The 26,174-nt window shown below is 53.8% G+C and overlaps 1 protein-coding gene across 1 annotated transcript in view; it reads left to right on the forward strand.

Moving 5' to 3' along the window:
* The window catches only part of CELF5 (CUGBP Elav-like family member 5), a 36,206-nt gene extending 20,701 nt beyond the window's left edge, over window positions 1-15,505 (forward strand). Inside the window, exons 2-11 of the mRNA XM_081802417.1 lie at window positions 1,124-1,131; window positions 1,616-1,777; window positions 3,761-3,907; window positions 4,546-4,687; window positions 4,782-4,928; window positions 6,426-6,488; window positions 7,047-7,130; window positions 9,953-10,096; window positions 12,192-12,359; window positions 13,657-15,505. Of these exons, the coding sequence (XP_081658543.1) occupies window positions 1,124-1,131; window positions 1,616-1,777; window positions 3,761-3,907; window positions 4,546-4,687; window positions 4,782-4,928; window positions 6,426-6,488; window positions 7,047-7,130; window positions 9,953-10,096; window positions 12,192-12,319 (1,025 nt within the window). The 3' untranslated portion in view covers window positions 12,320-12,359; window positions 13,657-15,505. The remainder of the gene's footprint in view (window positions 1-1,123; window positions 1,132-1,615; window positions 1,778-3,760; window positions 3,908-4,545; window positions 4,688-4,781; window positions 4,929-6,425; window positions 6,489-7,046; window positions 7,131-9,952; window positions 10,097-12,191; window positions 12,360-13,656) is intronic.
* Window positions 15,506-26,174: the final 10,669 nt, after the last annotated feature.

A 26,174-nucleotide genomic window follows, 5' to 3' on the forward strand; every position in this document is an offset into this window, starting at 1 on the left:
TCGGGCGGGGCCTGTGGGAGGACGGCTTTGGCTCCTGGGGGCGGGGCCAGGCACGTGAGAAGGCAAGACTGGCTCCTGGGGGAGGGGCCTGGCACGTGGGAGGGCGGGGTTGGCTCTTGAGAGCCTTGAGAAGGCGGGACTAGCTTCTGGGGCGGGATAGGGTACGTGGGTGGGCGGGGTTTGACTCCTGGGGGCGGGGCTGGGTCCTTGAGAAGGCGGAGGTTGGCTCTGGGGGGGCGGGGCCGGTCACGTGGGAGGCTGGGGTTTGTTCCTGGGGGCGGGGGCGGGGCTGGGTGGGCGGAGACTGTAGGGTCCCACCTGGTCCTGCCTGCGCGCCGCCTGTGCCCACCTGACTCTGTGGGACAGTTGCCTGTGGACTGCCTGATCCTGGCTGAACATCTAGGAGAGACTTTAATGGTCCACGGCGACCTGTTTCCCTATCTGCCCACGTGACTGGTTGTGACTGCAGATGAGCATCACTCCACCTGCGGCTCTTAGTCTCTGACTTTCTGCCTGAGTGTCTAAATGATTATTTCTGTTTGGGTCTTCCTGCGTCTGGTGGTCTTTGTCTGTCTACCTGATTCTACCTTTTTGGGTTCATCTATCAGGCACCAACTCTTGCCCTGCCTGTCTCTGGCCCTCAAAACGTTTTATCTTCTAGGACAGAATATATCCCATGGTCCCTATTTGCTTGGCTCTCCCTCTCTTTAAATTATTTTTATTTTTCATTTTTTAAATGTTTTTTTAAAGTTTATTTATTTATCATCTCTACACCGAATGTGGGGCTCAAACTTACAACCCCAAGATCAAGAGTCGCATGCTCTACTAACTGAGCCAGCCAGGCGCCCCTCTTTTTTTTAAAATTGATTTTAATTGATATCAACACTTTAAAATTCGCCTTTTGAAAGTGTGCAGTGAAGTGCTTTATGTTCAAACAATTGTGCAACCATTGCCACTCTCTAATCCAGAACATTCCATCGCCCTACCCTACCCCCAGTCTTCCGTAGTACTCTGCCTGTCTGGAACTATGTCTAGTAGTCTCTCCTTATGATTGTGTGTCTGAATTCGCCTGTGTCTGGTGGTCCCTGGCTGCCTGATTTCTGATTTCTTCCTGTGTGACCAGCCAGCTGGGTCTGACCTGTCTGGTATGTATGTATGTATGTATTTATATATTTATTTATTTTTTATCCCCATCTCTCCAACTCTGGTCACATGGGCCTATCTGTCTGGGTCTGAATGTATCTGTGCCTGAGTGTGCCCACAGGGCCGTATCTCAGCGCCTGTGTCTGGACGTTTGTCACCTTCTCTCTGCATATCTGATTACAACTCGATCTCACGGTGTCAGCGGCTGGCGGTGTTCTCTAAGCCTGTGCCCTTCACTAGTTCCAGCGAGCAGGACCTGCCCCGCCGACTGCACACCGCCTCTCAGTGTCTGTCGAACCATGCGAGCCACAAACGGCTGTGGAGCTGTGGCTTTCTGAGTGAAGGGGTGGCCACCTGGCTGACGTCACAGTCTGCGGCGACCGTGCACTTGTCTTATTGCCTGATCCCTTATTGTCCAGCTGTCTGTCTGAACAAATTACTGGCTGTCTCTCTGTTCTGACTGTCTGACCAGCCATCCAGGACTCCCAGTCCCCCCTCCTGTGGCCACAGAAAGACCCCGTCGCCCCTCACGCATTCTCCTTCTCTTGCGGCAGGCTGTGCCTTTGTGAAGTTCTCCTCCCACACCGAGGCCCAGGCGGCCATCCATGCCCTGCACGGCAGCCAGACCATGCCAGTGAGTAGGGCCCATCCCGGGGCCATGGTGCTGGGCGTGTGGAAGGGGGGAGGGGACAGGGACGAAACCTCTCCCTACTGGTCCCTCCATCCTGTAGCCTCAGGCTGTTCATCAGCAAGGCACAGGTGGAGAGAGAGGTGCAGTCTCTGATGGTGGTGTGGGTACGTGTGCGCATGTGAGTGTGCGATTGTGCATGTGTGGAGCATATGAGTGTGTGGGCGTGCACGGATGTGAGTGTGCACGGATGTCCTGCCGGTGTGTGGCGACATGTGTGTGTCTGTGTCTGTGTGTGTTTAAGAGAGAATATGTAAGTGAGTGCGTGTGGGTGTGGTTGTCAGTAGGTGATTGGTAATGTGCACAGGAGGTGTGTGTGTGTGAGAATATGTACGGGTGTGTGTGTGCTGAATGGGTGTGTGTGAGTGGATTGTGCGGTATGCATGTAGGTGTGTGCGCATGTGTGTTTATACGTGTGTGCTGAGCGCGTGTGTCTGTGGGTCTGTCTGGCTGATGTGGGGGGAATGAGCACGTTGTGCATCTGTGGGTATATGTGAGGGCAAGTGTGTGAGTGTGTGTGGAGGGGTGAGTGTGTGAATGTGCGTGTATGTGACTGCATGTGCACATGCGTGATTGTGTGCCTCTGACTGTATTGTGCGAATGCATGTGTACAACTATATGTGATATGCATGACGAGTGTAAATGTCTGTGAGTGTGTGTTTGTGTGGGTGGTGTTTGTGTGTGTGCAGATGTGCGTGAGCGTGCATAGTGAGTCTGCATGTGGATGTGAGTGTGAGCATGCGTACTGTGTGTACGTGTGTGAGTGTATGAGCATGTGGGGTGTGTGTGTGAGCGAGCCTGGTGAGTGTGTGTGTGACTGTGTATGAACGTGTGTGTGCCTAAATGTGCATGTGTGTGAACATGTATAAGAGTATGTGTGCATGTGTGTGTGAGCGTACAAGCGGGTGTCCTAGAGGCGCGGGGCCTGAGGGGTGGTTTGGCTTTGTGGAGGCCAGCAGGGGAACGTGGGGCGTGAGGTATGACAACAAGGATGGGGGTGGGGCGTGTAGCCCCAGAGGAGCAGGGGGGATGGCTGGAGGGGCTGCAGCTGATGGCCGAGGAGCACGGGATTCCTAGGGCAATGAGGAGCCATGGAAGGTTTTGACAGGGCAGGGAAGGGGCCAGGTCAGTTGGAAATGTCCCCTGGGCCAGAGTGGGGATGGGCAGGGGGCAGGCTTGGAGCGGTGAGAGGCTGGGGAGGACCAGCCAGGCACTGGGAGTAGCCCTGCCCTCTAGAAGGAGTTGCTAGGAGCCACGTCGCTGTCCATAATTGTCCGAATCTGCCACAGGGAAGACAGGCCTTAGAGAACCAACTCTCCTCTCAGCTGTTCTCAAAAAGGGGTGTGAGGAGCAGGGCAGCCTCAGAGCCTCCTGTCCCTTGCACTCTGGGCTCTGGGGCCTCAGTTTTAGTCCCTGGAGTGGCAGGATTCGGCCCACCATGAGGTAAGGCTTTCTCATGCACACAGCTGACCAGTGATGGGGCGCATCAGGGAGTGAGCTCTCCAGCAAAGGGGGCATGTGCCCTCTCTGATGGTTGGAGTCTCAGCCGTTCTCAGGTGTGAGTGACAGTTATAGGGTCCTCCATTTGGGTCCCCGTTGGTTCTCCCCGCCAGTTGGACTCTCCATTTTTGAGAGTGTGGCTGATAGTCAGGGTCCTCTACTGTGTGCCCCAGACGCGACCCCCTGGGCCCGGACACCCCACCTGTGCCCACAGGCGGCTGCACGGTCAAGTGCGAGACCCAGGATGCTAATCTGTGAGCTGTTCTCGCTGTGACGTGCGTGTCCTGCAGCTACGGGCGCACGGGCAGGACCGGCAGCTGCTGACATCTACGGTGCTCCCCCCGAGGGCCAGAGCTGGCGCGGTTCCAGGAACCCCAAAGTCCTGGCTACCTCCTTCCTTTCCCTCCTTGCTTGCCACTGCCACTGTAGGGTGCCTCCTCCAGCCTGGTGGTCAAGTTTGCCGACACCGACAAGGAGCGAACACTGCGGCGCATGCAGCAGATGGTGGGCCAGCTGGGCATCCTGACACCATCCCTCACCCTGCCCTTCAGCCCCTACAGTGCCTACGCCCAGGCTGTGAGTGACCCCAGCAGTTGCACTTCTGTCTCCAGCGGGGCTCCCAACACCACTCTGGGGGTCCCGCTCAGTCTCTCTCTCCATCCATGCTCTGTTGGGGGTTCTGCCTCTCTGCTCATCTTCTGTATCTTGCCCAATCTCTCTGACTCACGGTCCTATCCTGGTCATGGTTGAGTCCCCAAATCCAGGCTGATTCCTGAACCCCCACCCCCAGCTGAGCCCCCAACCATGAACTGAGCCCCAGGCCCAAGTTGAACCCTAACTCTGGACTGACACGACCCCATGCTTAGCCCCTGAATCTAGGCTGGGTCTCAAACCCAAAAGGAGCCTCTAAATCGAGACTCCAAACTGAGACCCAACCCTGGCTGAGTTCAATGTTGGCTGATCCCTGATCCCATACCAAGTCCAAATTCCTGCTTTAGCCCTCATCTCAAGCCTGAGTCCCGATCCTAGACTGAGCCTTGATCCCATGCTGAGCCCCAATTTCTAACTGAGCCCTGACCCCAGCCTGAGCCAAGATAGCCAGTCTGACCCCCTCCCCTCCCAAGTTACTTGAGGACCAGGCCTCCTCCCATGAGTCATGACCTCAGGGTAGCTGTCACCCCTATTGTGCACGCTGACTCCCTTTCCACCCCCAGCTCATGCAGCAGCAGACAACGGTCCTGTCCACGTCGGGCAGCTACCTGAGCCCTGGCGTGGCCTTCTCACCCTGTCACATCCAGCAGATTGGCGCCGTCAGCCTTAACGGGCTGCCTGCCACACCCATCGCCCCTGCCTCTGGTGAGAGTCCTCCAGGGGCCTAAGGATGGGTGGGCAGGGCAGGGCAGGGCCAGGGCCAGGCTCAGGCTTCCCATGGTGCTCCTCCATTCTGCAGGACTGCACTCACCCCCCCTGCTTGGCACCACTGCCGTGCCCGGACTTGTGGCTCCCATCACCAATGGCTTCGCAGGTGTCGTGCCCTTCCCTGGGGGGCACCCCGCCCTAGAGACTGTGTATGCCAATGGCCTTGTGCCCTACCCAGGTAATTGGAGTGGTCCCCTGGGATCTGGGGAGGGGGCGGGGAGGGTGTCTCTGGGGCAAGCATGAGTCCCTATGCCATGGTCCCTGGGAAACAGAGGGAGTCTCAACTGAACAGACGTGAGCTGTGGGCACAGAGAAAGGGCTGTAGCAGGGTGGTTAAAACATGGGAACTTTATATCCCGACATTTCTGGGTTCAAATTCCAGTCCGGTGGTCCCGGATGGTCTCTGTGAGTCTCTGGGCCTCAGTTTCTTCACCTGGGAAATAGGGCAGATGACATCAGTCATCTCAGGAGGTTGCACTGACAATGAAATTAGCGTGTCAAATGCTTAACACATCGCCTGTACCAAGAACAGCACCATCAATCTTAATTATTAATCGTCACTATTTAGGAAGATATCAGTACCCATATTCATTCATGCATCCATCCATTCAGTATTAGCCATGCACCGAATTAGGCTGGGCCCTACCTTTGGGAAGCAGAGGTCCCACCTTTCCTGACCCTACACCACAGTCCCCAGGCAAGCCTCCTCTGACATCTTGCTTAGGTGAAGTCATCTGCATTTCCACCATCGAGGAGAATTTATTTTTATTTTGAAATGATTGGAACTCACGGGGAGTTTCAAAAATAGTACGGAGAGGTCCCGGTCCCTCCAACCCAGCCCCGCCCCCATGCTAACAGCTTACATAACCCGAGCACATTGTCGAAACCAGGAAGCTAACATTGGTACAATACAATGAACTCAACAGGAGTTGGACACCTTATTCAGACTGCATCACTTTCTGTGTGCACTCGTGTGTATGTGGGGGGGGGGGTCTGTGCTATGTTATCACAGGTATAGTAGATTTGTGTAACCACCACCAAAATCAAGACACAGAACTGCTCCATCTCCATGGGGTGATTCGTTCATGTGACCCCTTTATGGTAACCCCCCCCCACACACACACCCATCCTCTAGTAACCTCTCTCCATTCGAGCAGAATCTTTTGGCTGAAATTTCCCCCTGATGCACCAGCTCTAGTGGTCTGGACAACCTCTCCCCTCCCCTTACCTCCTCCCCTGGGAGCCATTGGGAGGTCACAGCCACATGGGGGTTCCACGGGGTGTCTGATGAGTGAGGCTTGGAGTGGGAGAGAAGGAAACGGATGGGGGTGGAGGGTGATCAGGAGCAGAGGCCTGAAGTCCTGGAGAATCCAGAGAATAAAGGGGAAGAGCGAGGGGGTCCGGATGGGGACAGAGAGATGGGGGTGATGGTTAAGCCTCTCTGGAGTCCTGTTCGACTTCTGCCATTTCCTATCTGAGTGGCCCTGTGCCAGTTGCTTCACCTCTCTGAACCTCAGTTTTCCTGCCTGTAAAATGGGGACCATACCTGTAAAAAGTTTATGCAGAGGTGAAGCTGGGGCGGATGTTTGTTGCTCTCCTTCTGGGTCCTAAGTATCGGGGGTGGATGGAAGATCTGCTGCCCCCGTCCCACTCAGCCCCTCCGTCTGCCCCGCAGCTCAGAGCCCGACCGTAGCCGAGACCCTCCATCCCGCCTTCTCCGGAGTCCAGCAGTACACAGGTACGGGGGCAGTCAGGCCCAGTCTCGGGCGTGGCCCCGCCCCCTTGGCCCCGGCTTTCTACCTGTCTAGCCCCTCCCCCTTAGCCACAACCCGCTTCTGGCCCCGCCTCTCAAGGGCCGCCCTTTCGTTTGGCCTTCCCTCTTGCACCTAACCACGCCTCCTACTTCTGGCCCTGGCCCAATCCCAGGTTTTGGCCACACACACCCCCGCCCCTTGCAGCGTCTGGTCCCGCCCCTCATATCCTGCCCCGCCCTCAGCCATGGCCCTGCCCCTCAAGCTCTGGCCCCACCCACCCGATCTTGTGTGGCCTTGGCCCCTCCTTCAGGCCCGCCCTTGGTTGTGGCCACGCCCCCTCCTGATGCCAGGCATTGACCCCACCCCCTTGCGGCTCTGCCCCACTCTTCCCTGTGCCTTGGCCCCTTCCCTAGGCCCGCCCTCCGCCGCGGGCACGCCCCGCCTCCCTCCCTAGACCTCCGTGGCCCCGCCCCCGCCCGCCGCGGGCCGCCCACCGGCCTCACACCCGCCTCCGCCCTGTGTCTCGCTCCCGGTCTCCGCAGCCATGTACCCCACCGCGGCCATCACGCCCATCGCGCACAGCGTCCCCCAGCCGCCGCCCCTCCTGCAGCAGCAGCAGCGAGAAGGTGAGGGGGCCGCGACCTCCCCCGGGCGCCAGCCCCGCCCTCTGACCGCCCCCTCCACCTCCAGGACCCCTGGCCTGGCCTGGCGCGCGGCCTCGGGGAACCGCGGCTCAGAGCGCGGCCGGCTGGCCGGACAGACCTGGGTTCGAGTTCTGGCGCGGCCCCTGGGTGTTCTGGGGGAACTGAATCACCCTCTCTGAGCCTCGGCTCCCTCCTCTGGAAAGTGGGAACCGTAGGACTAGCGGTGACCCCACCACCCCCAGCCGCCCTCTCCAGGACTGGACGAATCTCTGAATTTTTGGAAAGGACGCTCGTCTTGAGGTCGGGCGGGGGGCGGTACGAGGTATCTCGGGGAAACTGAGGCCTCGCCAGTAAAGTGGAAAGAGGGAGGAGTTAGATCCTGGAGTCCGACAGCCAGGATTCAGATCCACCCAGTTCTGACTGTGACATCATAAGGAAAGCTTCACTTCACTGCCCTGTGCCTCAGTTTCCTTTTCTGCAACAGGAGCGACCATCTGGGTCAAGAGGCCTTACTAGGAAGGAGGCAGGGCCGTTCCTGACACACAGTGCAGCTCAGCACCCAGGAAGGCCCTTTCCCTTGTCCATCCAGCTAGTGGGGGTGGGGGAGAGGTGACCAACTTGCCCCATGGCCAGGGGAGCTCCGCAGTTGGCCTGGCCTGCAGACCGAGTTCTTTGGGACTCTGCCCCACTTCTCCCTTGCCCTTGGCCCTTGGAAGGGGGCACTGCCAGGATACAGGAGCTGAGCTTTGGAGGCGAGCCCTAGGCCGAGGGGTCCCCAGCTCTGCCAACCAGCTGCTACCCCGTTCTCCGTCAGATTTTATATCTCCAGGGGGCTCTGTGGTTAAAGTCACAGACAGAACAGGCATGAGGACTTGGCAGCTCCAATGTGACTTTCAGTGACCTCCCAGGACCCCCGGGACCCCCCACCCAGGGCGGGCCAGTGCAAGCTTCAGAGAGGGTCCAGCTGCCTCAGGTCACTGTTTTGTGGATGGCTCGGACCTGGGTGTCTCTCTCCCCGGTCCCTGCTCCACCTTCCCTCCACCTGGGCTGAGGGGGTAAAAGCTAGTGCAGAGGCGGTCAGCGCTGCTGTAACTCACGACCAGCGCTCTGGAGAGTGCCCACAGCATGCAGAACAATCTGCAAGACTCCTGCTTGCACCATTCCAAACCTCTGTCCGTGACATGTCAAAGCAAAACTAAAGATGGAGCCCTAATAAAAATGGTAGCACAGTGTTATGCACGTGAGCAGGTTAAAAAAATACGCTCGGTGTGGCATTTTATCCTGGCAAAGAGCTCAGGTTTGCACGTGGAGGTGGCATTGGTGGGAAGGGTTGCAGCCGCGGGCTGCTGCGAAGTGGCGGAAAGAGGCTTGTCTGAAGTCAGGCGGGGTGTCGTAACCCCGGGCGGATGGGGATGCGTGTGGCTCACGACACACCTGGGGAGCTGAGGGAGTGGTAGGCGTTCCCGCTGTGTGTTCTCCTGAGGTCCAACTCAGCTGGGTGCGGCCTTCTGCATCCACCCCGTGTTTCCTGGAGATGAGGTAGCGCACAGGCACACCTAACATTTGTGTTGCGGTCAAGACTGCGCGGTCCGAATCAACCACGATGATCGCCTTGGGACACACTTGCATTTTAAAAACAAGCGTTCGTAGAGCTGTGGACCTAATCAGGAAGGTGAGGGTTGGATGTCAGTGGGACACTGGACAAAATCCAATCTTGGATTTTGTATTTCCTGGGGTGGAGAATACTCATTTCCAGGCCGAAGGGGATTCTTGGTGGTTGGGGGGGTTCCCCGCGTTTTGTGGGGACATGGGAGAAGGTCATCTGTTGGTTTGGGATTAGGGGCAGGTTTGGAGACTGTTCATGGCTTCAGATAAGAAGGTTTTTAAATTTGATTGTTATTTATAGATTTTACATTACTCGTGCATTGGGGATTATTTGGGGAGGGGATGGTTTTGAGAGTTAGCTGTGCTTTTAAAAAAGTATTTCTGGTTGGTATAGTATATCATTTTAAAATTCCCAGGTGGGGGCGGGGATCGCCTGGCTGGCTCAGTCAGTAGAGGACATGACTCTCGATCTCAGGGTCGTGAGTTGGAGTGCCACGTTGGGCATGGATCTTACTTAAAAATAAGTAAAAATATAATAAAATTACCAGGGGGTTTGGGGGCTAGATAATTTTTTTTGTCTTACTTGATTTTATTTTTATGTCATGTGGGTTTTGAAAATTATTCAAGGTTTGGAGGATTATCCATGGTTTTGAAAACTAGATATTTGGGGTTTGGGACCAGGGAATGACTTGTCTTACTTTATTCTGTGATCATCGGACTTGTAAAACATGAACATTTTATTTTAAAACCAGTCTTAGATTTACAGAATTAGTGCAAAGATAGAGCAGAGTGTCCGCATACCCCACATACAATTCATCTGATGTCGTAAATGGTCTGGAGTTTCCGGTGTAGGGATTTTTCAGGGGTTTCCGGTTGTCTGGGATTTGGGGATTATCCAGGTTCTGGCATTGAGGGATTTATCTCAGTTTTGCGGGGAGGGACCATCTGAATTTTGTAAATTATCTGGGACCTGAGGATCATCAGAGGTTCGGTGTACCTGAGTGTGGGATTAGACAGGCGAGGGTAAGCGCGCCCTGCCTCCCTTCCCCACCTTTCCACGCCCCTGCTTCCTGGTGTCACGGGCACCCTCCCCCAACAGCTGGAGATGCCAGAGGTGGGCTCCAGTCCCGCGCCCCTCCCCCGGGGGGGTCCGCCTCCTCTCCTTGGGGGCTTTATGTCTTTCTCTCCCCCACCTGCAGGTCCCGAAGGCTGTAACCTGTTTATCTACCACCTCCCCCAGGAGTTTGGAGACACGGAGCTGACGCAGATGTTCCTGCCCTTCGGCAATATCATCTCCTCCAAGGTGTTTATGGATCGGGCCACCAACCAGAGCAAATGTTTTGGTGAGTACCTGGAGTACCTGCTGCAGGCACCCCTTCCTGCTTGCCAGCCCCGTCCCCGACTCCGCCCGCCAAGGAACAGGGGTGTGGGAGGGTGTGGTCAGCCGTGAGACAGGTGTGGTCCAAAGAATAACATTTAGAAGTTAGAATGAGCACTTATTAAGGACCTACTGTGTGCCAGGCACCATGCTGGATGCTGGTACAGAGCAGTGAAGGAAGCCAACAAAATTCCTGCCTTCCAAAGCTCGCAGTCTTGCTGCACTGCCCAACAGAATTTTCTCCACCCGCGGAGATGTTCTCTGCCGTCTGAGTCATCAGCCACACGTGGCCGCCAGGCACCTCAAGTGTGGCAGTTCAACCACAGAACCGAAGGTGTAGTTTTCACGAATCTAATACCACCTGTGGCCAGAGACCAGGGAGTCAAAAAGCACAGGTTTACGGGTAGGAGGTGAGAATAAACAAGGCAGGACATAGGCCAGGGGGTTATAAATGGCATGAAGAACACCATCACCATCTACTCCTAAGGACATAGAAGCTGGTATGCAGGAGGTGATGTTTCAGCTGAGACCCAAATAATGAGATTTCCCAGCCCCAGGACATCGGGGTACAGGGTTCCGGGCAGAGGGAGCATCACATGCAAAGGTCCTGGGGCAGAACTAGGCCTGGTGTGTTGGAGGGCCAGCCAGGAGGCCCATGTGGCTGGAGCAGAGCGAGTGAGGGGGAGCGAGGGAGGAGGGGAGGGCAGGGAAGGGACAGGGCAGGGAGGGGATGGGGCAGGGAGGGGACGGGGCAGGTCGTGCGGGGCCTTGGACACCTCCAAGTCCACACAGCAGCAAAGAGGCAGAACCTAGACTAGAACCAGTCTGTTTGACTCTAAAATGTGGACTCTTAATCCCACCCTGTTGTATTCAAAAGGCCAACCGTTGCCTATTTAGTAAGCACCTCCTGTATACACTCAATATCCAACCATGAAATACAAGAATTTAGTGAGGGAGGACGAGAGGCACAGAGTGGTCAAATAGCACACTTGAGGTCACACCAATAAGGGTCTCTGCCCGTGCCCAGGCCCCTCCTCAGCATCCTGCTTGCAGGACAAAGAAGGCAATGCATGGAGGACAACCCTCAATACCTCTCAACAGTGAGGAGTCCTATGCCTTCTCTGAGCCTCAGTTTCCTGATCAGTATGGTGGGGGGCAGGTGTTAGGGAAGATGCTAGATGTGAAGATGTCCCCCCCCAGCTCCACATTCCCCCATAGCTCCCCAGTGGGCCCCTGCAAGACCGTTCAACCCTGCCCCGCCATCTCTCCACCTGACCCTCCACCCGGCCTCTCACACAGAGCTCAGGGATCCCCGCCTCAAATGCTTGTGCATGCAGACCCTTGCCCCAGAGGGCCCCTGACCCCTGTGGCCTCCACACCATCCCGGGAAGCCTGTGAAGACCAAGAAGTGAGGGGCAGGAGTAGGGCAGGGTGGCCTGGGGTGGCAGGTGGAGGGATTGGGGCTGATGGAAGCTTGAGGAGCACCAGGCTAGGATGTTTCTGATTGCCTGGTGGGAGGGGGGGAGATGGGGGTAGGGAGACAGAGAGAGACAAAGAGAGACAGAGGTAGAGAAAGAGAGATAAAAGGCAGAGAGAGGAAGAGGACAAGAAGGACAGAGGGAAGAGACACAAGGACACTCACACAGAGACAGAGAGTCCGATTCACAGTCAAGATCCCAGATGGATAGCAGTTAGCATCCAGGGTCTGGAAGGAGGCAGGCACCCAGGATGGGAAGGGAGGGAGAATGTGGCCCTCCCAGGACCCCCAGAGGCCTCACCTGTCCCCTCCACCTGTGGGAAGTCTCAGCAGAGCAGACCCCAGGTAAGGAGCAAGCACCCCGTCCCCAGAGGCATGCAAGTCCAGAGGGTGTCAGAACCAGGCCCCGGGCTGCTGTGTGTGCTCTGGCGCGCCCTCCTAACTCCCTGGGCCCATCTGCCCCTGCGAGCGCACACCCCCCGCCCCCAGGACCCCGCGAGCCGGGAAGCCGGGGCCGCAGCACTGGAGGACGCGGAGGACGCCCACGTTGCCCACCATCGCGGGTCCACCCCGGTCTCCGCAGGCTTCGTGAGCTTTGACAACCCGGCCAGCGCGCAGACGGCCATCCAGGCCATGAACGGCTTTCAGATCGGCATGAAGAGGCTCAAAGTGCAGCTGAAGCGGCCCAAAGACCCGGGACACCCCTACTGACCGCGCCCACAGCCGCCCGGAGGCTGCGGGCCTGGCCCAGGTGAGCCGCCAGGCGGCCCCACCCACACCCCGCCCCCACCCCGTCTTGGCCAAACACCCCCTCATTCTCCAAACCCTCCCCAGCCCCGGGGGATGCTGCTGGAGGCCACGAGGAGCCCCCAGGTTGGGTTGGTGAGGACAGAGCTAGACTAGAGTCACCCCCCATTCCCCTTACAGTCAGGGCTGGGACAGAGGGTGTAACCAGGGTCCAGGGGTGGTTGGGGAATCCTTTCAGAAGAAGGCTTTGAAGGATGAATAGAAGTTCTCCTGAGAGGCCAGGTTTGGTCTGGGGTGGGGTGGGCTGTGGGGAGGGGCTTCTGTCCTATCCTATGAATCTCACAGCTGGGCCCCTGTCATAGCTCCTTATTTGGTGTAATTCATGCTCAGTGGACTGGTGAGAAAGCGGAATGTTTGCCCTGCTCACCAGCATGCCCCCCTCCAAAAAAGATACCCCCAAACACATCCCCAAGAGTGTATTTTGCCATCAGAGAGAACAACTTTATCGACAACTAAACACCTTCTTCGGGGAATGAACAGTGAGCCTAAGGGGCCAGTGGGGAAACGTAACTGACCGCAAACCTTGACGAGCCTCATCTGTGGAATGGGTTCGTGAAAGTCGCCTCCCGAGAGGCAGCAGGGAGGATCCGCTTGGGGATGCGGTGTTTTCCCAGCCGAGCCCAGGACCCGCCACCTGGAAAGCTCTTGATCATTTGTTTTTTCTTTTTTCAATCACGAGCGCCGTCGTCATCAAAGTGCCTCGCCTGGGGTCTGGTGCGAAGTAGGTGCTCAGTTAGGGGCTGCTCATGCTTTTCAGACCCTGTCAAATCAGCACCCACAGATAAGCGGGTATTCAGTCGCGGGATCAGGCAACTAACAGACGCCCCGTGCACCTGAACACTCTGGGACAGCAAATCCTTACTGAGCACCTACTATGTGCTAGGCTCTGTTTCCAGCGCTTGGGGACACAGCTGTGAATGACCAGAAACGGGGCGGGGGTTGGGGGGAGAGCTGCCTCTGTGGAGCTGCTCCCTGTGGCAGGGAGCGGGGGAGGGGAGACAAGAATAAACACAACTCTTGGCCCCAGGTTGTGGGAGGAAATGGGCTCAGCGACCCAAAGTCCCTTCCCAGGCAGTTTGTTGGCCTCCGAATCTGGAAATGGACTCTCTCTCTGAAAAGATAGGGGCCCTTGGGTTCCCAGAACCCAGCCTGGCCAGGGCAGGGGGTATGGGTGGGAGGCGATGTCGTAGGCCAGCAGGCCCCGCATCACCGCACCCTAACGCCCCTCCCTTCTCCGCCAGGTGAGGGGCCTTCCCACCCCAGGAGGGCCTCCCGCTTCCAACCGATCCCGGACCTTTCCGTAAATTACAACCGAGTTTGGACACCAGCCCTCCCTCTCCTCTCCCGTCTCCCTTGCCCCCCCATCCCCTAATGTGAAACACTACTGAAGGCCACGTGGAGCGGGGAGGGGGCTTCGTGGTCTGCACCAGCGCTGGGAGGAGGGGGCTCCTGAGTTGGGGGCCAAGGGGTTCACCGCCCCCCTCCTTGGTGGCTCCCCAAACTAAATCACAACTTTTCCTATATATATATATGCATATATATATAGAGCTATAGACAGTATATATATTTTTTGAGTATAGATCATGGGACCAAACTTTTCCGACTTCCTTCCATCCAAGAGAAGGTGACCCTGGCCTGGTCACTCAGCAGGGACATAAGAAGGGCTGAGGATGACCGGGCAGCCCAGTGTCTCCCCATCTCCCGCTGTCATGTCAGACCAGGGCACCGAGAAGCACTGGGAATCATCAGCCAACGCGATATACCTCCAGGACTTTGGGCCCCTGCCGCCGACGGCTCTCGCAGGCCTTTGGGCTCAGCCAGCTCGAGTGTCCCTGGTCTTAGCTGCAGCTTCTGGAACCCCTACCCCCTCCCTCGCCCCAGGGCCCTGCCTTCCCCGATGTAGGCACAAAAGAGACCCCCCCGCCTCCCCCCGTCATAGCCTTACTCATGTGACCAATAGCCCTTAGCTTTCCGTCAGGGGCAGACAGGGTCGGGGGAGCCCCCCGCCCCTCGTGCCCCCTCCCGAGGGCAGGCAGCCACCCTCCCTGCCTTCGGATCACCAGCCTGGAGTTCACGATCTCATGACCAAGATTGCCAAGCGCGTTGGACAAGCCAACCTGCACCGGCCCAGCTCCCCTTTACCAGAGATACCTCTACAAATATTTCTTTTTTTAAATTTTGGTCTTTCTGAGCAGATACAAAGAAGTAAAGAGAACAAAATGGGGGGGGGGAAATCAGACGACAGTGGATTTTTCTTTCCTAGTCGGGGCGGGGAGGGAGGTCTTGCGGGGGCATCTCTGTATAGCTACTCAAACCGTGAAAACCCACTTTGAAGCACAGAGTCAAGTTCGTTGGACGTCAGTAGGGCCTCTTGCCAAGTGAGGCACCAGAGAACTTAATAAGCTCAAGAAAAAAACAATTTGTAAAGAAAAAAAACAGCATTCCCTTTTGTTTCTACCAAAATGTGTTGACTGACCCAGAAAAAACAAAAACAAAAACAAAAAAAAAACACAAAAAAAACACATAGCAAAAAAAAAAAAAAAATCTTATGACCAACTTGTTTCGATATTCCAGAGTTTGATAATTGTTCCGAGACACTCTAGCGTGCCTGTGTCCCGTGCGTCTGCGTGTGCAAGCGCGTGCCCAGGGGCCACGAGGGGGCCTCGTCCGCGTCCCCGGCACCTGCCAAGCCCCCGCCAGGCCTGCTTGGGAGTGCGTGGTGGTGCGCAGTGGCGTGTGTCCTTCTGGTCCATGTTTACCGGCTGTAAATACCATTTTTATACTCCACATCGAAGACCTACGTGATTTGTACGATGTACTTTATTTCTGCTACGAGTAATTTCATGAAGTTTCAACTTGCAAACCGACTTTTGGAGACAAACCGCCACACACACACACAGAAAAGGAAGACGAGAAAGGGACTTAGAGGGAACTTTGGGTTGACTTGGTTTGAATTTCTGGCTGGAGAGATCCTTGTCACTGTGGCGTGTTCAGGTGAGAAGCTGCGAGCATCATCTTAATGTCCAAACGCCTCTCTTTGGTCTGGAGAAACTGAAAGTTTATTTAATAAAAGTTTTACTTGCTAAAGGACCGGGTCCTCCCTTATTTGCCCTCTCCTCATCGATAAAGACCGAGCGCGTCTGGCCCGAGTTGCCTGGGCAGGAGGAAAACCCCAGATTTCAAGTCAGGGGATGCAGGAGGAGATATTCCAAGAATACTCCCGTGACCGAGATTCCCTCTGATTCGTCCGGAAGTGGAGGCGATAGGACTCTTCCTTCTCCAGGAGAGCAGGTGCCTGTGATGACAGATTCACACGCTTATTCAGTCCGCAGACACCTGCCGAACCCCTTCTGTGCGCCCGGGTGGCTCTGGTCTCTGCCCTCACGGAGGCGGCCCCGCGGAGCGGAGAGACACTCTACAATATGCATTTTCTTTAAGTTGAGGTAGAATTCACATAACATGACATTCACCATTTTTACCATTTTAAAGTCTACAATCCAGTGGCATTAAGTACATTCACAAGGTTGTGCAGCCACCGCGTGTGCCTAATTCCAGGACATTCTGACCCGCAGAGGCAACTCCCGTCCCCGTGAACAGTCGCCTCCCTCTCCCCAGCCGCCGGCCCCCACGAGCCCCTTTCCCGCCGGTGAATGAGCCTGTTCTGGACGTGTCACACACGTGGACTCACACCCCTTGTGGGGGGCAGTGTGTGTGGGCACCTCGCTCCAGCACCTCAGACAGAACAAGGCCAGTTGGGGTGGGAGCTGGAAAGCTGAGTCTGAATCCGCCTGGAAGGGTTTTCTGGGTGGAAGGAACAGCCTGGGCAAAGGCTCAGAGGCTGAGATGTTGTGGAGGTTGGACGGTCAGCCAAGATGCAGCACTGGCTGGAGAAGCAGATGTAGAGGTGGGAGGGACTCAGCTACAGAGGGCCTCTGGTGATTAAGCAGCTACCAAGTGCCGGACTTTGTCTCCACCTTCCAAAGGCCCCAGTCAAGGAGGAAGGTGGGCAAAAAACCAGAAGTGCCCAGCCCTGCAGGAAAAAGTAATTCCAGAGGGTGCTACAAGTTGTAACTACAATGAGATGAACAAATCTGGGCTATTATCTTGAGGGTAAAGAGGAACCACAGAAGGGCTTGGAGCAGGGGAGAGGCATGATCATACTTGGGTATGAGAAGGTCACCAGGGTGACCTCCATGCTGCTGCGGGGATGCAAATCAGCACTCTGGAAGATAATGTGGCAGGACAATCGTCCTACCAAGCGTTTACTAAGCACTTACGATTTGCCAAGCATTGTTTCAAGCCTGAGTCATACACGGCAGTAGCCACTAACCACATGTAGTTATTTAGAGGTAAATCAATTTACAAAATTATAAATTCACTTGGCCAAATGAAGCCACATTTCAAGGACTCAAGAGCTGTATGTCCATCACTGCATGAAGTTCTCGTGGATAGCATAGTGCTGAGCGTTTTCTATGACTTAACTCACGTAACCTGCCACCACCCTGTGATGGGTGTCCTGATGACAGCCCCGTTCTAGGAGTTACTACTAAACTGAGGCCCAGAGAGAGTAAGTGGCTGCCAGAGGCAGCTCAGCAGGAAGGGAATCCTGGCCCTCTACCTGGCTCTTACCCACTTCCCTGCAGTACGTAGTGGCTAAAATTTAAATATATTAGATTGTAATTCAAGTTATTATTTGTAATACTCCAACTGAAGCTTTTGAGTGTAACTCAAAGTTGTTGAACGTTTGGAATGTACATCCTTACAATACAGCAGTTCTGGCTGGGTGTGTCCACGGAGTGAACAGGCGTATGCCTGACATGGCCGAGCCCTCCTGTGATGTCGGTGTTCATCCGGGGGGATAGGCTAAGTGACAGGCAGGGTGTATCAGTTAGTTATTGCTGCATAACAAATACCCCCCCCACACACAATTTAGCAGCTTAAAGCAACACACGTTTATTTTCTCAGGGTTTCCGTGGTCAGCAATCCAGGAGCAGACGTAGCTGGGTGGTCCTGGCTCGGGGTCTCTCATGAGATTGTGGTCAGCACATAGGCCACCTGGGGCTGCCTCATCTGAAGGCTGGATCGGGGCAGGAGGAGCCGATCCTGCCGGCTCCCTCACGGGGCTGCTGGTGGGAGGGAGGCCTCAGCTCCTCACCACGTGGGCCTCTCCGTGGGGCTGCTCATGACCTGACAGCTGGCTTCCCTGTGACCCAAAGGAGGAGAGGGGGAGGGACAGAGAGAGAGAGACAGAGAGAGAGGGAGGGAGGATGCTGCCTTCTATGGTCTGTCTCCAGGTCACACACCATCACCTGTGCCTCATCCATGTGGCTGTCAGAGTACACAACCCTCTCCAGGCCACATCATCTGATGAAAAGAGATTTGCAGAAAAGTACAGCAGGAAATATCGTGTGTGTGTGTGTGTGTGTGTGTGTGTGTGTAAAATATGCATTCTGTCCAGGGACGTGTGTATGATCGTAAAGATGAGGAGGACTAGACGTGTATTCACCAGGATGTTGAAGGAGGAGGCTTTGGGGGAGTGAGAAACTGGGGGTCAAGAGGACGAACAGTTGAGACTTACCTGCAATCTTTACGGGGTTAATATATTCAGGCATTATTTAGGAAATTAAGAATTCATTTTAAATACATTTTGTGAAGATGCAAGAATGGAAAAGGCAGGTATGGGAGGAATTTTGGGAAAGTGCCAACATTTCACATGACTGCTCCACATGGCAAAGGCCAGCAACCAGTGAGGAGCTGAGTCCTGCCAACAACCACACAAGTTTGGAAGTGGGTCTTTCCCCCGTCGAGCCTTCAGATGAGACCCTGCCCTGGCCAAGCCCTTGAGTGCAGCCCATGAGAGGCCAGGAAGCAGACAGAGAGCCCAGCGAAGCACCCTCAGATTCCTGACTCACAGAAACTCAGATAATGAATGGTTTAAGCCACTAAATTATAAGACTCCCAATCTTTTTTTAATTAATTTTTTTTATTAATGTGACAGAGAGAGAGAGAGAGGGAATATGAGCAGGGGAGAGAGGCAGAGGGAGAGGGAGAAGCAGACTCCTCGCTGAGCCAGGATCCTGATATGGGGCTTGATCCCAGGACCCTGAGATCATGCCCTGAACTGAAGGCAGATGCTTAACCATCTGAGCCACCCAGGTGCCCCAAGACTCCCAGTCTTAAAGAGAACTTCGACACAGTTCAGATCCCTACAATCGTTTCCAAAGAACTGGACAAACTGATTCTCAAAGTCATGCAGATAATTGAATTGTAAGGGAAGCCAGACCAGAATGTGCCAAAACGAAAGGCTGGTTATTGGGCACATACTGCCTGCCGGGCACGGTTCCCTAAACCAGCATGCCATCGATGCCCGTGGGTTTTATCTCCTTCCTTATTCCCTGGAGCCTAGCCCAGGGTTTGAATCCCAGTTATGACACTTGTCAGGACAGTGGCCGATCCCTCGGCTCAGATCTCTCAGTGTCACCCCTCTGCAAAATGAGGTTAATCGGGCACCCCGTTTTGAGGGTTGTTGTGGGAATGAACGAGTTAATATTTAGAAAGCCCAGCCCGGCGCTACTTAAGTGTCAAATCAATCCCTTTGAAAGTTTCCAAAGGCTTCATCCCAGGATACCAGCAGGGGGCAGCAGAGACCCACGCCTTCGTCCAGTATTGCTGTCACCATTTTGAAAGACCGCAAGCATTTATTGAGCACCCACTGTGTGCCCCGCACGGCTCTGGGGGCTGAGGGAGGTGGTGAAGAGAGACCCCTGGGCTCTCTGCTGGGACACAAAAGCCACCCTGTCCAAATTTCTTAACCTGTCCCTTAAAGCCGTTGGGGTCAACCCCACCTCCCATCTGGCCTTGCTCCTTTGTAGGCTGAATGCGGTCCGGCCACCCGGGCTTCGCCCTCCTTCCCAACCCCGGGTCCTGAGATGCTGGATTGGGACGGAGGCACACGTGATCTTCTGAGCCCAGACAACAGCACTGGCCATCCTGGAGAGGGAGGTATTAGCCATGTCCTAGTGACGGAACAGGGGCCCTTCGACTCAGAGGACGCAAGCAGGGTGCATGGTGATCAAACTAGGGTACCATGGGTTAGGGTTAGGGTTAGGGTTAGGGAACGTGCACTCGCAGGCCCCCCTCTGGGTTCCCAGGACCTAATGAGCGAGTCAAGGTCTGCTTGCCCTCGGGCCGCCTCTTTCTCTCTCCAAACTTCAGTTTCCTCATCTGTAAAATGGGACTCGTGATGGTATGCATCATCCAGGACTGTGGAGACCATCAGGGAGATTAATTAATGCACATAAATAACAATCGTCGTCATTTTCATGTAATACGACGAAGGCAAAACAGAACCGCCTCCTCCCAAATCAGAAAAGCGAACTCCCAGACATCACTCCTACTGGAGTCGGGCGTCGACAGCATTTGTTGAGCACCTGCTGTATGCTGCACACCGTGTAGGTCCTGGAGGCCCCACAGGAAACAAAATGCACAAAATTCCCGGTGGGGGCTTCCAGCACGGCGCCCCGCCCCCAGCCCCGCCTTCTCTCCGCCCCCTCTCTTTCCTGAGCCTACCAGAGTGAGGTGGAGGTGGGGGTGATCTACATATTCATGAGCTCACCAGCCAGTCCACAGCCGGAACTCGGGCCACTCTTAGAGCCTTAGTGAGTGACGTACTAAGTAATCCTTAAAGGGACAGTAACGGCCTATAGAGAAAGGGAGTCTGGAACTTAAGAGTGACACATACCTGCCTCTCTTCGGAAGTCTATACAATGCAGGATGGGGTGTGCCAGGCATAGAAACCGGCTCAGACCAATGGCAGCGAAGGAGCTTTGCCATCCTGGGTGAAGTCCAGGGACAGGTTTCGATCGCTCAGTCCCTAGCAAGCACTTCACTCCAGCACCGGGTTTGCCGCGTTGCAGCTAGAACTTCAGCACCGGGGGTCGTGGACAGATCCAGGGCCTAGACGGAGGGTCCTGTGCCGGTGGGGGGACGGTGTGGAGGGCGTTCTGGGGACAAGATCCAGAAAGAACCCCAGGCCCTCAGCCAGCCCAACAGGAACAAGGGCCTACTCTTTCCCTGCCTGTCTGCCCCCCATCAAAGCCTCAAATGAGCCCAGCTCCTGATCCAAGAATCCACCTGACATCGCCAAACGGACGTTCCTCAGGACGAAACTGTGCCTGGTCCGGAATCCCGCTCCTCCACGTCGTCCCCATCTCAGCACATGGCAGTGCTATCCTTCCAGGGGCTGGGGCCAAATATCTCTCATGTTATCTTTGACTTCTTTCCGGCTTGCTCTCTCCACATCCAATCTATAAGCTAGTCCTGTCACCGCTGCTTTCAAAATTCTATACCAACCTGTCCACTTCTCTCCCCTTCTCTGCCTCCACTTGGTCCAGCCCCCATCATCTCCCGCCTGGACTAGCGCAGTCCCCTCCGCCCCAGACCCTGCTAATGCCCTTGCCCCCCACCCCCAGTCCGTCCTTCCCACGGCGGCCACCAGAGAGCGCCCGTGAACACCCGAGTCCGATCCCGCCCTCCTCTGCCCAAGGCCCTCCAGGGCTCCCACTTCCCTGGGGTAATAGTCCTCCCTGAGACCCCCAAGACCCTGCAGGACCTGCCCCTGTCCCCTCCCATCCTCCTTCTCTCCCCCTCACTCACTCTGTTCCAGCCCCACGGGCCTCCTCATTGTTTCTCCAACACTCCAGGCAGGTCCTGCCCCAGGACCTTTGCATAGGCTGTGTCCTCTACCTGGAACCCTCTTCCTCCAGATACCTGCCTGCAAATTATTCTCACCTTGTTTCCACACACAGGGGTAGCCTTGGGGGAGTGAAGGTGGGAGAAGTTAGCAGGGGGCTGACTAAAGGTGTCACAGTCTCTGGAGACCCGGTGATGACGTTGATCTTTACCTTGAAGGCAGTAAGGAGCCATAGGAAGTTTTTACCTGAGGGAGAGGTGAGGCATGCACATCTGCGTTTTTAAGTCTTTCCCTCGCTACTGTGTGGAGAACACAGTGCAGGGAGAGCTAAGTAAAAAGAGGAGGCTCATGCTGGCTTCCAAGCAAGAAATGGTGTGGCTTAGATGAGGCTAGAGCTTCCCAGAATTCCCCTCATCAGAATTTGTCACCTTTGTCATTTGAATATGAATATATAGGGGCGCCTGGCTGGCAAAGTCGGTTGGGCCTCCGATTCTTGGTTTCAGCTCGGGTGGTGATCTCATGGTCATGGGATCGAGTCCTGTGTTGGGCTGCATGTTCAGCAGGGAGTCTGCCTGAGGATTCTCTCCCTCTGCCCCTCCCCCCCACTTATGTGCACAGGCACACACTCTCTCAAATAAACAAATAAATCCTTTTAAAAATAAAAAATATGAGGGCACCTGCGTGGCTCAGATGGTTAAGCTATCTGCCTTCGGCTCAGGTCATGATCCCAGGGTCCTGGGATTGAGTCCCTCATCAGGCTCCCTGCTCGGAAGGGGGTCTGCTTCTTCCTCTCCCTCTGCTGCTCCCCCTGCTTGTGCTCTTTCGCTCTCTGTGTCAAATAAATAAAATCTTTTAAAAAAATTTAAAAATTTAAAAATTAAAAAAATAAATATAAATATAATTATTTTAACATATGTATTAATATTTAATTTATATACTAATATAATTGGTTGTGTATTAATATTTAATGATATGTTAATATATATATTAATCTAATGTTCATACTGTGAACTCCCAGCATACTGTGAGCTCCCTGAGGGCAGGATTGGGGTCTGCCTTAGTCTTGCTATGTTCCCCAGGGCTCAGTGCCAGATCTAGCATACAGCAGGTGCTCAACAGAAGTCTGATGAATCAATATATGAATATCTCATGCCCAAAGCCCTGGCTAGGAGGCATCTGACATCGCATTGGCTCTCACAGCAAAGTTGCAAAGAAAACATCATCGGACCCATTTTACAGATGGGGAAATTAAGACTCAAGGAAGGGAAGGGGTTTGCCTAAGCAAATGCAGGCAGACACAAATGAGTCTTCTGGTGGTCTTGGAAGGTCTCATTCCACAGAAGGTGGCATTTGGGTGGGGCCTGGAAGGGTGAGGGTGAGAGTCAAGGGCTGGAACAAGGGCCCTGGCTACAGAAAGGCATGAGCAACGGTTAAGCCATGTGGTTGCAAAGGACGAAATCAGCGGGCAACCCTACGGGAAGATCGTGTGGGGCTGAGAGTCAGGGAAGACGTCCTGAGCTAAGAAGTCTGTCCCATGCAGAGAAGAGTGCTGTGCACCGCTGATTTCGTGGATACACCTCCCCTTGGATCACGCCATTCCTTGAGTGCCATAACCACAAGAGTATGGCAAAGATGATGGTGTCACTCCCATGGTTAGGTTACTTTCCTCCCTCTTGTGTTTTTTTCTCCAGTTGTGGTAAAATGCAGGTAAAATAAAATTTATCATTTTAGCCATTTTTAGGCATACAGCTTAATGGCAATAAGCACAATCACACAACCTATAATATAAGCATTTTGTGCTATAATTTTTCACCTAAGTCATGTTTTAGCTGCATCTCATAAATTTTGATATGCAGTATTTTCATTTTCATTGAATTAGAAATATTTTCTCATGTTTTATGCTTTCCTCTTTGACCTGGGTTATTAAGAAGTTGGTTGTTTAATTTCCAAATATTTGGAAATTTTTTTCATATATCTCTTTGATATTGATATATAGTTTAGTTTTGTTATGGTCAAAGAACATAATTTGGGTGACTTGAATTCTCTTAAATTTATTAAGGTTCTTTTCACAGCCTATGGTCTCTCATAGGGGGATACAGTCCCCCTATGAGAGGGGGATATGAATATGAATATGAATATGAATATAAAAGAATATGGTCTCCCATGGGGAATGTTCCATGTGAACTTGAAAAGTTGTTGGATGGTGTGTCCTTTACATGTCATTTCAAGCTGGTGGACAGTGTTATCAAGCTCTTCCAGAGTCTTGCAGACCTCCCGTCTCCTCTTCCCATCAATTGCTAAGGGAATGGTGTGGAGGTGTCCAAATATAATTGTAGATTTGCCAATTTCTCCTTTAAGGTCTATCTGTTTTGATTTCTTATATTTTAACTGTTTGTTCTTAGATGGTTTGCTGATTGTATGTGCTTAGCTGCACACACATTCCAGATCAGCCAACTGAGCCCATCATCAGCATATGCACCTTGCCACAGTGTCTGCTTTGTCTGCTTTTAATGTATCCACTCCAGCATATTTTAACTTAGTGTTCTCTTGTACATTTTCTCCATCCTTTATCTGTCTTTATATTTAAAGTGGATGTCTTGCTAATCATGAATTTTTTCAGCATTTGTTTGCTGAAAACCCTTCCTTTCTCCTTCATTTTCAAGTGATACTTTCATTGGGTATAAAATTCTGGATTGACAGTCTTTTCCCATCCACAAGATATCCCTCCATTGTCTTCTTGCCTGTACACTTCCAGATGAGAAGTCTGTCGTTATTCTTAATGTCGGTCCTCTGTACGTAACACATCTCTTTGTCCTCAGCCCCTTTCAAAACTTTTCTCTGTATCTTTAATTCTATGCATTTTGAATATGACATATCCGAGTATGTGTTGGAGGGATATTTACTCTATTTGGTATTTTCTAAGCTTTGGGATCTATGATATAATGTCTTTAATTTTTGAAAATTATTGGCCATTCTCTCGTAAGATATTCTTCTGCTTCTTTTTCTTCTTCTGGGATTCCAGTAACACATGTGCTAGATCATCTGATCCTGTCCCACAGCCCTTGGATGCTCCTAACCTGTCTGTGACACCTCTTTAATATCTGGTTATCTTTTTAACAAAGAGAGAGCAGGCTTTAGGCTTGATCTCTGGTCAGAGGTGGATAAGATTGAGGTGTCTAGTGCATTTATCTTTACAGCTGACCTTGACTCATGGCAGCCTGAGTAGTGAGTTATACTTTTCTCTTTAAATACATCTCAGTCTTGGGGCGCCTGGGTGGCTCAGTCGTTAAGCATCTGCCTTTGGCTCAGGTCATGATCTCAGGGTCCTGGGATCGAGTCCCACATTGGCTCCCTGCTCATCAGGGAGTCTGCTTCTCCCTCTCCCACTCCCCCGGCTTGTGTTCCCTCTCTCTCTGTCAAATAAATAAAGTCTTTAAAAATAAATAAATAAATACATCTCAGTCTTTTTATATAGATAGTTTAATCGAAAGAAAAATGTCTGGTAATATATGGACAAAATGGGGAGGCTGAGTGACAGAAGGTTGAATGGGGCTTCCCTAATCTAGCCTGCTCATTTGGCAGCTGGGGAAACTGAGGCACAGAGTGGGCAAAGATTTGTGGACCTGGGCCCTATGCCCTTGGTACTGGAGGATAGGAAGTGGGGGGACTCACAGAGATCCAGGCCCTGGCCCAGCTCAGCTGTGGCTGAGGCTTTGGGCTGGTCCTCAGGGGTCTCAGTTTCCCTGAGTGGAAACTGTAGCGGACCAGCCAGGCCCCTGGGGCCGGGAGTGTAGGGTGTGTGACCCAGCAGCTCCACAGCCTGGCCCGTCAGATGGGGTGTGGCTGGTCTCCCGGCCTTTCTTGTTCTGTCTTTGTGTTCATGTCTTTCTCTGTTTCATTTTGTCTTTCTCTCTCCTTGTCTCTGTCTCTCCCCGTCCCCCACCTCTCCCTCTGTCTCTCCATCTCTGTCTCTCTCTCTCCCTCCCTGCTTGTTTGAAGACTGCCTCCCACATCTGCCTTCCGCCAAGGCCCGGGCTCTGACCCGCGGTCTGAATGCCTTACTCCAACCGCACATCTGTGGGGTGATTGTCTCCTACAACCACAAGGTACTGAGGCAAATTATAGTTACGGGCGGGGGCCTCCATGTGGGCGAACCGCGTCCGCTGGGCTGGGCTGTGCTGGGTGAGGCAGCTGAGGCTGAGGCGTGGCCTCGTTCAGGCCCTGAGAGCCGGTGCCCGGCCCCTTGTCCCTCCCCACCCCTCTTGCCAGACCTGCATCTTTTGTGGCAAGATGAAAATGCCTTTTGTGAAAGTCAGCAGGAAATGCCATTGTTGGCAAAACCCTGGCCCATTATTTATTCACTCCTTCATCCATTCAACAAATATATTACTGAGCATCCACTCTGTGCCAGGCGCTGTTCCAGACACTGGGGCCAAAGTAGTGAATAAGACGGATGAAAGTCTTTGCCCTCCTGGAGCTGACACTCTGCCAGGGGACACAGACAAGAAATAAATAATCGTGATAAAGAACAACAAAGGCGGGAGGGGAGCAACTTTAAACGGGAGGGGGTCAGAGGGAGCCTCCCTTTGGAGGGGACATCTGAGCTGAGACCTGAAGGAGGTGAGGGAAGTCGGGGGGTGGAAATGTGGCCCTCCCACATCTCAGGGGTGAGTTCTACCTACCGTGTGTCCCTAGGCTCCTGACCGGACTTCTCTGAGCCTCAGTTTCCCCATCTGTAAAAGAGAAACAATTGAAGTACTGACCTCCCGCAGCTCTTGGAAGCTTGGTGCATAGTAAATGGTCAGTAAACGTCTCCTGTACGTCTCCAGTAACTGGGTCTAATCCACATGCTCGCCCTTTGCCAGCAATTGCAAGCCCACTACGCGCACAGCCTTGTGCTGCTTGATGCGGGAGTCCCCATGAGGACTCCTGGTCCTGTCTTCTGTGGGCCCCCAAACTGGGCACAGATATTCTCAGTCCTGTGCTCGGGGCTGGGGCCTGGGACCCGTGGGTCACACGGGTGTCTTCTTGTCGAGGAAAGTGTGGCTGGTAATCCAGGCCTCTCAG

This window comes from Leptonychotes weddellii, chromosome 1, assembly GCF_054177405.1.
Source record: "Leptonychotes weddellii isolate Sample4059 chromosome 1, ASM5417740v2, whole genome shotgun sequence".
Taxonomy (NCBI): Eukaryota; Metazoa; Chordata; class Mammalia; order Carnivora; family Phocidae; genus Leptonychotes; species Leptonychotes weddellii.